At 38.6% G+C, this 15,040-nt stretch overlaps 1 protein-coding gene across 1 annotated transcript in view; it reads left to right on the top strand.

Annotated features, from left to right (window-relative positions):
- RP1 (RP1 axonemal microtubule associated) overlaps positions 1 to 15,040 on the top strand; it is a 363,653-nt gene that overhangs the window by 332,334 nt on the left and 16,279 nt on the right. Inside the window, exon 24 of the mRNA XM_059166436.1 lies at positions 12,511 to 12,665. Within this exon, the coding sequence (XP_059022419.1) occupies positions 12,511 to 12,665 (155 nt within the window). The remainder of the gene's footprint in view (positions 1 to 12,510; positions 12,666 to 15,040) is intronic.

The following is a 15,040-nucleotide window of genomic DNA, read 5'->3' as shown; positions in this document are numbered from 1 at the left end:
GAGAAAGAAAAACAAAGCTGGAGGTATTGCACTTTCTGATTTCAAACTATATTACAAAGCAATCAGAACAGTCTGGTATTGGCATAAAAACAGACCCCTCAACTGAGCAAAATAGAGAACCCAGAAATAAACCCACATATATGTGGTCAATTAATTTATGAGAGAGGAGCCAAGAATATACAGTAGGGAAAGGAAAATCTCTTTAATAAATGGTGCTGGGAAAACTGGACAGCTACATGTAAAAGAACAACATGGGACTACTATCTAACACCATACACAAAAATTAACTCAAAACAGATTTAAGACTTGAACATAGGACTTAAAACCATAGGGACATATGGGTTACTCAGTTGGTTAAGCATCTGCCTTCGGCTCAGGTCATGATCTCAGGGTCCTGAGATGGAGCCCTGCATTGGGAGCCTGCTTCTCTCTTTGTCTGCTGCTTCCCCTAGTTGTTATCTCTGTCTCTCTGACAAGTAAAGACATAATGCCTTAAAAAAAACAAAACAAAACAAAACAAACAAAAAAAAACTTGAAGCCATAAAACTCCTAGAAGAAAACAGGAGGTAAGCTCCTTAACATAGATTTTCATTATTTTTAAAAATCTGACATTGAAAGCAAAAATAACAAAACAAGGAAAGAAAAGCAGGATTACATCAAATTAAAAAGCAGGATTACATCAAATTAAAAAGCTTCTGCACAAAAAAGAAAACAAGCAACAAAATGAAAATGCAACAAAATGCAACTTGCTGAATGGGAGAAAATAATTGCAAATCATATATTTGACAAAAGGCTAATAATCTAAAATATATAAAGAACTCATATTACTTAATAGTGAAAAAATCCAATTAAAAAATGGGCAGATCTAGATAACAAACTTTTCCAAAGAAGTGATGTATGGCACTGATGGTAGCTATACTTGTGATGAACATTACATAAACTTGTCAAATCATTACCCATGGTACCTGAAACTGATGTACATTGTGTGTTAACTGAATGTGGCCATTCAGATGGCCAACCAGTATATGAAAAAATTCTCCAACCATAATTATCAGAGAAATGCAAATCAAAACCAAAAAAATGTCACCTCATATCTGTTAGAATAGATAATATCAAAAAAACAAGACATAACAAGTGTTGGTGAGGATATGGAGAAAAGAGAGCCCTTGTATATTCTCAGTGTTGGATTGGTGTAAGTACTGTGGAAAACACTATGGAAGTTCCTCAAAAAATTTAAAATAGAACTACCATATGTCCTGCTATTTTACTTCTGGGTATTCATCCAGAGAAAATGAAAGCACTAAATTTGAAAATATATGAAGACCCCCACATTTATTACAGCATTATTTACAATAGCCAAGATAGGGAAACAACCTAAGTGACCATCCATGGATGAATGGATAAAGAAAGTTTGGCAAAATTATAATATATATATCAAATATATACCAATAATTATATCAAATAATTATATATATCAAAATTATATAGATATTATACTGTATATGGTATATAATTACACGTGCTAGTATATATATATATATATATAGGTATATATAGTATGATCACATTCATATAATTATATAATTACTTGGTATACTATGTATAATATTACATATATATTATATATATATAAAATGAACTATTATTCAGTCATAGAAAAGAATGAAATCTTGCCATTTGTGACAACATGGATGGACCTCAAGGGCATTTTGGTAGGTGACATAAGGCAGACAGAGAAAGGCAAATACTGTATGATCTCTTTATATATGTGGAATCTAAAAACAAAAAACAAGAAAACTCCCAAGCTCATAGACACAGAGAACATATTGGTGGTTGAAAGAGGTGGGGATAGAGGATAGGAGAAATGGGGAACTTTATTTTTCTTAGTTTAATAAATTGAGTAAGAAACATTTTTAAAAGACTCAGCATGTTCTGTTGCACGAATCATTTTAAACTGACGTAAGAATGTTAGAAATACAGATGATATATGAGGAAAAATCAGAGCTGATATCTAGAATTTGGGGAAAATATTTAAAATCCTACTATTCACCGTGTTGCTAACATCTCTCAAGAATCCATTCTGTTTTTCAAAAATGCCATATCCATCATCTATCTATCATCTATCTATCTATCTATCTATCTATCATCTATCTAAACACCCAGGTGGCTCAGTCCATTAAGCATCCCACTCTTGATTTTTGGCTCAGGTCATGATCTTAGGGGTGTAAGATTGAGCCCCCTGTCAGTCTCCAAGCTGGGTGTGAAGCCCGCTTAAAATTCTCTCTCTCAGAAAGAGGAATCCTCCTACACTGCTGGTGGGAATGCAAGCTGGTGCAGTCACTCTGGAAAATAGCATGGAGGTTCCTTGTAAAGTTGAAAATAGAGCTACCTTATGACCCAGCAATTGCTTTACTGGGTATTTACCCAAGAGATACAAACGTAGTGATCCAAAGGGGCATGTGCACCCCAATGTTTATAACAGCAGTGTCCATAATAGTCAAACTATGAAAAGAACCTAGATGTCCATCAATAAATGAATGGATAAAAAAGATATAGTATAAACACACACACACACAGAGAGAGAGAGAGAGAGAGGAATATTATGCAGCCATCAAAAACCAAATCTTGCCATTTGCAATGACATGAATGGAACTAGAGGGTATTATGCTACGCAAAATAAATCAATCAGAGAGGGACAATTATCATATGATCTCACTGATTTGAGGAATTTGAGAAACAAGACAGAGGGTCATGGAAAAGGGAGGAAAAAAATGACAAGATGAAACCAGAGAGGGTGATAAAACTTAACAGATTCTTGGCCTCAAGGAAATAAACTTGTTTGCTGAAGTGGAGGGGGTGGGAGGGATGGGGTGGCTGGGTGATGGACATTGGGGAGGGTATGTGCTATGGTGAGTGCTGTGAATTGTATAAGGCTGATGATTCACAGACCTGTACCCCTGCAACAAATAATACATTATATGTTAATTTAAAAAAGAAGAGTAAAGGGGCAAAAAACCAAAACCCCAAATTCTATTTCTCTCTCTCCCTCTGCCCCTCATCTGGCCTCTCCCCCTACCCAAAATGATGTATAGAAGGATTTTGAAATCAATGGTACCAATAAAAATCAGAAGAAGTCATATTGGGGTGCTATATTAGTTATTTCTTAAGTTATAGTGTTTTTAAAAACTGCATTTTTAAAAAATGAACTTTATTTAAACTCTGACAACTAATGCGTATTTCTTCCAATTGCTTCTTTGACATATGCACAGTTTGTTACATATAAAAAAAAAAGTGGAAAGGAGTTGTATTTTTTTTTTTTTAATCCAAGAAACAAAAGAAACTCCATTGTGCTTTAAATGAACTATTGATTTTGGGTTCATTTAACTTTAGCAGCAGTAAAGACTCAGCATGTCTTCCCTGCATCAGTCTGTTCATCCTTTTCCCAAACTAGCTAATGAAACTTGATCCATTAGCATTTCCCGTTTAAAGGGCTAATTTCTTAGCTGAAACACCTGAGCCTTTTTAAAAACATTTTCTCCTCCAAAATAATATAATGTAATACATGATACCTAGAGCAAATCTGATCCAGCCATTTTTTTCCAGTTCTGACAAATTTTTCTAGCTGCCCCTTTCCCAGTTTGATTATTTGCTCATTTAGAGGAAAATCATCCAAATAAGAAAATGAAAAGATAGTGACACCTCAATGTTCAGGTTTAGCTAGGGATCAAAACCTGCTGGAGAGCAAGAAACAGTCCAGGCATGCTGAGTATTGCTTTTGGAAAGTCATTCTTGGTGCCAAGAGGTTCATTTACTATTCTTGTGACATCAAGGAAAGCTACAGCAGAATCAAACCACTGAATTGATGCTTCTCTGGTTTGGGTTTGAAAGGAGGACTGAGGAGGGGTTGACCTTCAATATTTTGGGATTGTCGGTTCATCTGTCAAAATATTCTGAAGTTGGCCCAGGGAAGAGCACAAAGAATGATTATAGAGGAACTTCTTTTATAAAATGAAGCTATTAATACTTAGTTTTGCCAGGCTGGATAGAGTCCTAGGGACACTTAAGGGTTATATATTTTTTTAATTTAGTAGCACAAAAAGAGTGCTTTTCCTTGCAGTTGGCACTTATACTCTGAGCCAATTAATTTTGTGACTTTGCCTCTTGTTTTCAAAAGATTACTGGAATGTTTTCAAAAGAAAAGGTTTTTTTTTTTTTTCTTGAAGCTATTCGTCTATAAATCATCACGCTTTGGGGGCTGAGCTGGATTGCTGGTGAGATCAGAGCAGTCTCCTCTTGGAGACCAGCACTACCAAGCTGAGCCTGTTCACATGCACAGTTTCCACACTTTTCCTCCAATTTGCTCACCATCTGCCCTGTTTGTGGAGAAAGGCACCAAGAGCTATTGATCACCATTGCTTGGTTGTCCTTAAGATCTTTAGTTAATGGCCTGGTGGGTGTGCCTGTGCCGGGGACGGGCGGGGGGGGGGGGGCAGTGACAAAGAAGGCTGACTCAGCTGACAGTGACCTTTTCACAGGTTCTGCTTCGGGCTTTCTTCAGGGGAGACCCATGATAATGGGAGGGGAGGTTTGAGGCCACAACCGTGGCCAAAGAATTGTTTGATGCTAGGTTTTGGTAAGCCTGAAGGAAGGATGGTTCACTTCCAAAAGAAATAACTCTCAGAGAATCTAAGAAAGTACCATCATAATAGAAATGCATTGGCTTTACACTATTTATATTTATCAGATTTTAAGTACTGAGAAAATAAGTGTCTTTCTGAACACTTACAGACAACCTACAACAAACGTTGGATGATAACAGCTGAACTAAGTTTGAGAAAAACAAGCCAGCTTTCTGTAATGCTTTAGCTTTTACCACACTACCCATGCTCGAGGGGAAAATGTGGGCTTCAGAGACAGACAGACCCTTTTATTGATGAGACGTCTGACATGCCGAGAAGGGGAGTCGCTTCCAAACCTCAGTCTCAATCACGGGGTTTGTGAACTGGAGCAAGTTACACAAGTTTTCTCAGTCAGCCAGTTTGTCTGTAAAATGGAACATATAATACCTATTGTCAGTGATCACCACATAAACCATGCAAACCAGGACATTTCTGAGAGAGAGGAAAGGCTCTGTTAGTGACGAGAACAATGAACGTCAATTGGGACCATTCCAAGGCAACGCAGAAATGGGGTCATCCACTGGGTTTTCTCTAGGAAGGTATGGATATGGTATTTAAAAAAAATATATATATTTATTTATCTGACAGAAAGAGAGAGAGCACAAGCCAGCAGACAGAGGGAGAGGAAGAAGCAGGCTCTCCGCTGAGCAGGTCCCCGGGATCATGACCCGAGCTGAAGGCAGATGCTTAACCAACTGAGCCACTCAGGCACCCCTGAATATGGTATTTGTCACAAAGCAGGCCCTTAACACACACTAAATTCTTTGTTTTCTCCCTTCAACTTGTTTTTCCCTCCTGCTTCCTTCATACCATGTAGCTGCTATCATGAGGGGAGGGCCAACACAAGGAATGATTTAGGATTAGGAAAGGCTATTATTCTCAATCCCGCAGCCAGAACGGCCTTCTGAAAGTATTAGTCAGATTGTGTCACTCCTTTGCTTACTACAAACTCCATTGCTGATGGTGCCAGGCAAGCTGTTCTCTCAGCACTTAGGACTCTGCCCTTCTATCGTATTTGCTGGCCTGTGCCTTCCCCAGGCCTCTGCATGGCCAACTCCTTCACCTTTGTTCAGGTTTCTGGTCCGAGGGACCTTCTCCGTGAGGCTGACTGACTGATTTCCTTCCTTCCTTCCTCCCTCCCTCTCTCCCTTCCTTCCTCTCTCTAGAGAGAGAGAACACTAGTGTGGTGGGAGAGGGAGGGGGAGGACAAGCAGGATCCCCACGGAGCAGGGAGCTCAACAGGGCTCCATCCCAGGATGCTGAGATCATGACTTGAGCCCAAGTCAGAGGCTTAAGTGACTGTGCCGCCCGGCGCCCCACCCTGGAGACCTTCTCTAAAATGTGAGGAAATTCCAGTCCCTTCCCATCCTGGCACTTCTCTCTACAGCTCAAAAGTATTTCTTTTTCAGCAATAAGATCAAGGTTTTCAACCAAGAGACACATAAAGATTCAGTCCTAAACCTCCAATGTCCGTGATCTTGGGCCACACACCTTCAGTGCAGACTGAAGTGTCTGCACGTGTTTAACACTGAATCTCATTTACCATCTGTTTCTGAGATCAGATTTCTTTGGGCCGTTTGTATCAACATGAGCACACCATGATAAGTGCTGAGAAAGCTTAATTCTCGGTGACCTGAGAGAAAGCACGAAACAGTCCATTAATTAAATCAAATTAAAGCTTCAGCCAAAGGGTTTGTTTGTCTTGGGGAATTTCAGCTGCACTGCCTGGAGAACTCTATCAGTACTAGAGCTGATGTTCCTACTCGGGAGGTGTACAGGCAGCCCTCCATGCTCACCAGCGCTGCAGGAGCCTCGTGCAGAGAGGAGCTGCCGCCCATGGGGAAGAGTGTAGACAGCCCTGGCAGGGCAAAATCCTTCAGTGTTCCCTAGGAATATCTGAGCATAATGACCAACAACAGGGCACCAGGAAGTCCCCCTAAACGTAGATAATTACATTCATTTTCTGATTAGGAAAGTCTTCAGAAAAAAAAAAAAAAAAGAAAAACCCACAAAATTTACATTCCCTAAAAATACTGTGTACACGTTGACAGAGATGGGGACACAAATGTAAAGTTCATCGCCTTCTAAACTTTTTTCCTTAGACTTTGTGATTATTTGTCAGTGACACCCAAGTTTGGCAGATCTGAGATGTTTTAAGAGTTTGTCTCCCCGGATGGAGAAAAGGGCACTGAGAGATCAGGCGCCAGGACCATGTGCTGGTCGGAGAGAGCTGCGGACCGGCTGCTCCAGACACCGCTTGATGCCACTGTCTCTAAACTGGAGAGCTAAATATTTGAATGGCTTGGGTCTGCAGTCTTCCAGTGAGGACCTACTTAAGATTTAAGGTCCCGCGAGTTTCACTGAAGTATTCATGTATTTACACTCAACGCAATAACATGGTGTGTGTGTGTGAGTGTGTGTGTGTGTGTGTGTGTGTGTCCATCGACACACATGAGCACAGAAGCATGTTTCTCTCAGATAATTTCCAAAAGTTACCTACCCAGTGAAAATCTGACAATATACCCAGGGAAGGAGAATGGAAGCCTGCAACTTTGGGGATATAGCTGGAAGAATGATATTTTTATATGACTCTATTTTTTATTTAATAGATGAGGAATTTTGAGGGGCAGCACATTTGAGAATCTCTGGTTGGTTTGGATCAAAAGACAATAACACCACTGGGCCATACGGCACAAGGAAGATGAGGCAGCATTTCAAATGAGCTCACTTTGGAGGAGAATCTAGCCCCAGTCTGGTTGGGAGGGCTTGACAATGCCAGTTCCCTGCCCCCCTCCCCTTCTGCAGTCACTTCCTGGGTCTGTTGGTCCTCTCTGGACACTCACTCCAGAGTCAGAGTCTGGGAAGCCAAATTCATTCGTTCACTCCTACACATACAGATCTAGGAGAAAAAGCCAAAGGTCCAGAAACAAATGGACCCTGAAAGAAACTGGGGAATGAGAACAAAGTTGGGAGCAAAGGGCCTGAGAAGGTATCCTTGGTTTAGGGCCCAGTTCTGGGTACAGAGCTGCCACAGCTCATTCTAGATAACTCATACTTGAGTGGTTTTGGGGGCAACCAAGAGAGGGCATTGCACAGCGTTTTTTGATAGATGGTGGATTAGTAAGCATTCATTTATTCAGCATTCTTCGGTAAACATTTACATGTATTAGGAGCTGGGGGTTCAGAACTGAAAAAGTTGTGAGCCCTGCACTTCCAGCATGTGAGATTTAGGAGGGGAGACCAAGGTGCCCATTATGCAGGTATGTGCACTCGGGGAGTGGGGGGTGCGTTTGGTGCATTTGGCTCAAGGGCAGACCATGTCTTGGACTACAGACAAATCTGTGAAAGCAGCCAACTGCTCCATAGACTATCGATGATCTCAGGTGACTTTCATAACAGAATCACCAAATATTCTTTAACTATTTATTCAAAATCATCCGAAATTGAGAAGATTGCTTTCCTTTAGGCTATTTCTCTGGCAGTAGCTGTTTTAATATAGGAGGAAAATTTCCTGGTTCTACTGTTTTATTATGACATTCTAATACTAATGAATGGCATACTGTGGTATAAGGCAGCAGCCTGCTACTTTCCATATTTACTCCCAGGGCTGACTTTGCAGGTCATCAGTACTTCTCAGTTCAATATGACATCTTAGATGGAGTTAGTGGTCGTCCTTTCCATATACTGGCCCTCCATGACCCTATGGACTCCATTTAGTTCTGAAAATAACCTCTGGTGTCTAAATATTTAAAATATTCCATTCCAGTAGCTTTGTGAAAAGGCGTCCTCATCACCATATACCTTGAGTATATTATACCTTGGGTAATCAAGAAATGGGCTACCAAGGGAATGAAAAACTTCTAGGCACGATAAAATATTAAGAAGGTGATCTTTCAAATGTAATTCAAATATAATTAAAGTTACAGGACTGTACTAAATATAATATATTTTATAAATAGTTAATTGGATTCAATTTCTTTACATGTTCATTCAAAAATCAGACAGGTATAGGTATGAGATGATCTTTCAGGATACCCTCCAGGTTATTCCTTCTGCATTGTTTTTATCATCACATCATGGATTTGAGTCTTCACAATCAATGACTCTGAGGGCTGCAAAAATATAACATTTTTCACCCTTCATAGCTAATTAGAATCATACTCTTCCTAGAGAAACTTCTTGGGGTGATAAAAATATTCTCTGTTTTGATGGTAGTGGTAGTAATAGGACTTGTTACCAAAGTTTACACGGTTCCCAAAACTCATCAAACCTTAAACGAGTGAATTTTGCCACATGTAAATCCTATTTCTACAAACCTGATGTAAAAATAATCCAAGCCCCTATTTCCATGGGTGATGGAAATCTTAATTGTTGTAACTCAATATAAGCTCATTCACTTCCAATATAACGCTTAGTTTCTTTTGGTAAAAAATTGGTCAATTTAGAATTCTCATTCTGCTCACATCCTTACGCCATGTCACCCTTAGTTCCTGGATGTCACCCTCAGATGTGAAGAGGTCCCTTGATATGGCTAGCCCTGAGGCATCTCATTCTACTTCCTCTTTAGGTATCACCTCCTGCTCATCTACCAGAGGAAACATGTGTCCTACCATGGCTTTGTCTATCCTCTCCTAAACTTGAAAAATCACATTTGAGGAATTTATTTCAGTCCACTTTCCAGTCATGGGACATTTTTAATATACCCTTGTGGCTAAGAAATTATATATCTATAGATCTATATCTATCTATCATCTATCTATATATCTATATATCCCTATGAAGAGCAAATATGTATATTTTTAATCCTATGCTTTCTGTAGTAAGCAGAGACAAAAGAATCTAAGATTTCTTATAAGGAAATCTTAAGGATACTATTTACGGAGATGTTAATGCTTAGAGTTGATGCTGATAAATCATCATTTACAAATGCTTAGAAGATTCTGGCCTAAAATGATGTCTGAGGGGGGAAAAAACAAACTTCAGGTGAAAACTGGATTTTTGTGTCACTAATGAGGTGATGTTAAATCTTACTATGTAGCCCACAAGTCTGTCGGCCCAAAGAATGCTGAGCTTAGACATTGATATGCGTGCTATCCATTCCTTGAAAGAGGGGAAAAGTTTTGAAATGACTATAAGTGTGGGTAAATATAAGAATGAGAGAGTTGAAGGCAATGACATTGAGAATGCAAGTGAAACAAATGCCCCCACCCTTGGTGAAAATATAGAGTTTAGCTAGGAACTGAATCGGATGACAGTTGTAGCAAACAGGCAGACAAGCAATGTTATTATTGGGTGCTTATAGCAGACTTTATCTGAGTGAGTAAGGCTCACAGCAGCTGAGGCTCCTGACTAATAACCTGAAAGAAAAATTTAGCACCAACTATGGTAAAAAGAACATTAGAAAATTGGAGGCAAAAATGTCCAATATTTATGGATAACCTAAAGCAACAAGTTAACTCTTTCAATACTTTCAGCTAAATCATGGTGAGAGATGTATATTAATAACTACTTAAAATCTGGTGCTTTAAGAATAGTTACTTGCAGCCAGAATGATTGATTAGTAATATTTGTCTTTGAATATGTTCAAGTAAAATGATCTCTTCCATTCTGTATAACATCCAGGTCTAGAAACCCAGTCTTGAATTTTTCAAGTATTTGAGACCATTGTAAATTTTCTTCTAACTCACATTTTTAACTTACTACTGCTCTCCTTTAGGATTTCACCTCCCTGAGTGTGTGTGTGTGTGAGGTCCCTCTCTTAGAATAGAGATAATCTGTTAGCCTTCCACATTTTTACAACAATGCCAGTCTTTTAGCTAGAACATATGGTCCTGCCTTTGAATCAACAACCCTGAGACCTGACTTTCATGCCCAAGGAGAGAGACTGAACAAAGAATTCTCTGAGATCTTCTCTTGCTAAGACTTGTTTAAAACACATAATATTTTAGAGTGCGTCTAAGCAACGTGCTAACCAGGTATCCTTTAAATTCTCCCTTTCTTTACATTAAAGGAAGAATTTTGTATTGCTCTATTGTTATGAATTTAGCATTAAAAAAACTATATGCTTTTGTTGAAGAACTATAGCAAATACTTAGTGAATTATGTAACACTGTACAATTAAAGTTGAGTCAGTGTTAAAGATTTCAGCAAAATATCTGTTTCTCTGGGTAGGATTATATGTTTTCTTTCAATTTCCAATTCGAACTATGTTTCTCTTTGATGTGGTTTGAGGATAGAATTTAGTGCTCAACTATGACATCCACTTTGTTCCAATATGTAGTACATTTAATTCTCTTTGAATTTTGGATCTCAAGGGTTTTTTTTTTTGTCTTTTTGTTTTGTTTTGTTTTTGTGTTTTGGTGCTTGTGTACTAAATTTATAGCAGCTTCTGGGAATACAATGTTAAGAAATATTTAAGTTGTGTGTAGTAGCAGGCAAGGTGCATGATTTGATCGTGGGACAATGGGTACGTTGGTTGTACAATGTGTACAGTCTGTTGTGATAGAGGGAGCACTGAGTGTTGTTCTTTGTGATGATCTCTAACTTAAATAATTTTTGATATGCCTTTTTTAGACCTTTAACAATGTTTTTTCTTTTTTACTTTAGATATGTTTTAATCATTTAAATTTCTTCATTTTATTTTTTAAGTTGTAAACAAGTTCACTCTTCCTCTGAAACAATGGAAAAATTCTCAGTAAACAGAAGCAAGTCTTCTCTATTAAGACTTCTGATCATGTTTGTCCACATACTTGTTTTCATGAAGAATTCTATCATAAGTTTTGGCTTAATTCAGTTCAGGCAGTTACCCAGGTTGTAAGACCAGATCTTCTTTATAGGAAGTTTAAAAGATTTCCTTTGTTGTCCTAAATTCATGAGAAGTGTTCTAATTTTCTGCTTAAACTCAGCTGGGTTTCACTCTAGGGTATTTTAAAATATGTAAGACTGCTCAAAGAAACTGATTTATCTTCTCTGCTTACACCATTTCCCAGTATACCACATTTGTCTTTTTAAAGGTCAGGCACGATGGAAACAGGCAATGTTTCTCACTTACCTTGTTTTCTTACTTGTTGGATTTTCATGTCTGAGTTCTTTGGAAAATGTTAATGTGAATTTCTATAAATGCAACTGTTCAATTGCACAGAGTACGAGTTATAAAGTGTTCTAGGACTTGGAATAAAAAGTACTCATTGTGTCCAAGATATTATTCATATTAGTTGTATCAGCAAGAGCAATCTCTTTTCTAATTAGCAACCTCTACCAGTGTCTCAGAAATTGCCTTAATTCTAGGGTCAAATATGGTGGATTATAATTTGCTGGTACCTCCCTGGTCTCTTTTCAAAAAAATTAAATTTGTATCTCTCTAGTATCTTTGTATTTTTTCTCTCTCTCAAGAATGCTATTACAAATCTCCATTATTGGAGTGGTGATCTCTGTGAAGTAGCAGCATGAATGACCAGCTGTGATTAGACCAGCCAAACTTTGGGGGGAAAGTTGCCACTTTCATTTAATTAAGAGAGGGAGGGTATTTTTTTAAGTTTAATTTTTCAAAATAACTGTGAAAGTATAGTGGTTTATGAAAGTGCATAATTGCTAACAATAATTATTTTGAAACCTTTGTTTGGGAAATAGCTGACTCTTACGAAAGGTGAACATGGGACAGCTAAGAGTCTGTTTGAGTGGGGTCTGCATGATGAAAAGAGCTGGGACCAACCACCACAGAGAAACTCATGTCAGCTCCATTAGGCAACATTCTGATTGTTTTTCAGGATATCTAATACATTCAGAGAGAAATGAAAATGAGAAAGACAATATTGTATTTCTGACATTTCAGTAGTGGTTTATGAGATCTACATGTACACGGGCAGGAAGCCAGGCGCAGAGACAGAGGCTAACGTGGTTATCAACCTCATTGGCACCAGAGGAGATTCAGGGAACCGAAGGCTTCATCAATCCCAAAATAACACAGTCAAGTTTCGGCGTGGACAGGTAATAGAAAGATCTTTATTGATTCTTACCTACCATCTGTTCTCTAATTTCTATAACTAAAAAGACACAAAGAAAATTCCAGAGCTGCTCATTTAATACCAATTAAGAAGTACGGGTAGGTGTGGGGATTTCTTGGTGTGCGACTGGGGCTGAGAGGAGGTGGGCTTAACCAGAGACAGTACAACCATGAGTAACTCCTAGTTTTTTCTATTAAAAAAAAAAACAAAAAACAAAAACAAAACAACGAAGATTATACTTCCTGCTAGGGCAGTCTAGCTCATAACAAAGTGACTAACTTGCTGACCGCTAGAAACATTAGATAAATACCTTTTAAAATTGGTTTTAAAGGCATTGGATGGCTGCCAAGGGTCAGTTAGGCTGCCAGTCAGGGTGTGAGGGTCCAACACCTGGGAGAGAAAGGAAGTGTGGAGGAGAAGCTGGTATTCGGCATTGCTTTCTACCATTTGTAAGCAGAAGCTTCAAAGCAGGAAGCCAATCAGAGAGTAGCCATGGGGAGCCCCAGATGCCACGCAGAGATTTGGAAGTTCTCAGAGGACTGGGATTCAGTCTGCACCCAGCAGTAAAGAGGCCTTCACAAACTTCCACTTGCCAAGTGGGACCTTTATGTGAGTTCTCCCAAAGCAGAGCCTGGGACAGGTCCTGTGAGTGGTTGATGGGGACGGGGGTGATCCTAAGAAGCACAGTGAAGGCATGAATGTAGAGGAAAGAAGGAAAGAGGAGGAGCGAAGGTACATATGCATTCTTGAGGTCGCCTCTGTTGACAGCAAGGACCTCCAGGACCTCTTTTGACAGGGGCACCAATGACAGTGGTGACTAAAGCAGTTGAGCAGGAACAAGCACAGTCCTGGAGCGATGCACATACAATCTGCCCTGAGGTTTCCTCCATCTGCAGGCCCAGGGGGCAGCAGGCACCAGACGGCCAACCCAAGACCTCTAATGGAAAACAGCAAAATATTATCGAGAAATTTTTTAAAAGTCATAAATCAATAGAGATACATTATGTTCCTGGATTGGAAGAGTCAATATAATTTCTCAACTTTTCTCCTAATCTGCAGTTTCAGTGCAATAGCATTCAAAATCCTGTATTTTTAAATGGAAATTAGCAACCTAATTCTAAGATTTATGTGGAAAGGAAACAGGTCAAATGCACCCCAAATAACCAGGAAGATTATTAAGAGAAAAACAGAGCTAGAGGGCTCACACTACCAGATACTGAGATTTATTGTAAAGTTAAAGTAATTAAGACAGCATTAATTGGTACAAGGCAAGACAAATAGAACAAAAGAAACAGAATAGAGCCAGAACAAGATCCATGTCTTGATGTGCAGCATCAGAGAAAGGCAGCAACTTGGACATCAATTATGATAATCAAGAAATTATGAGCCCCATTTTACAGTAAATCCCCAAATCAATTTCATACAAATTGAGGTCTCAATGGGAAAGGTAAAACAAACAAGTACTTAGAAGGGACTGTAAGAGAAAAACCTTTGTGATCTTGGGGGTGGGTTAGGATTAAAAAAAAAAAACACTTTTAATGGTGGTAAAATACACATAATATGAACATTACCACATTAACAATTTTTAAGTGTACAGTTCAGTGATATTGAGCACATTCATTCCCATTGTTGTGCAACCATCACTACCATCAGGCTCCAGAACTTCATCTTCCTGAGTTGAAGCTATACCCATTAGACAATACATCCCATTCTCAACCCAGACCCAGGCAACCACCATTCTACTTCCTGTCTCTGTGACTTTGGCTCATTTATGAAACTCACCTAAGTGGAATCAAAGAGTACTTGTATTTCACTCAGCACAATGTCTTCAAAGTTCATCTGTGTTGTAGCATGTGTCAGAATTTCCTTTTTCTTAAAGGGTGAATACTATTCCATTATGTGTATAGATAAGATTTCATTTATCCATTCATTAGTATGTGTGCTATTGGATTGCTTCCACATTTTGGTTATAGCAGCATTATGGATAGTTTTTATACATGTGTGTACACATAGAGACTAAGATTTTAAAGACAAAACAAAGAAAGCACTAAGAATAAAGGAAAAAAAGATAAATTTACACCCTTTTAATAAAGACTTCCCTTTCTTAAGGTAACTTGAAGAGAGTAAAAAGGCAAATCACAAAGTGGGAGAAGACATTTTAAAATATATCCTGGCAAAGGACTTGTTTCCAAACTATATACAGAACACCAACAGACCAACAAGAAAATAGTTAGCCCAATTTAAAACATGGCATGACAGTTGACTATGTCCTTTCTAAAAAGAGAGTATCCAAATAGCCAATAAGCATGAAAAGTCTACCCAACTGAGTTAGTAATCAGGAAAATAACATGAAAGCCA

Source organism: Mustela lutreola, chromosome 3 (assembly GCF_030435805.1).
Source record: "Mustela lutreola isolate mMusLut2 chromosome 3, mMusLut2.pri, whole genome shotgun sequence".
Taxonomy (NCBI): Eukaryota; Metazoa; Chordata; class Mammalia; order Carnivora; family Mustelidae; genus Mustela; species Mustela lutreola.
This window is presented reverse-complemented; position numbering and strand designations above follow the sequence as displayed.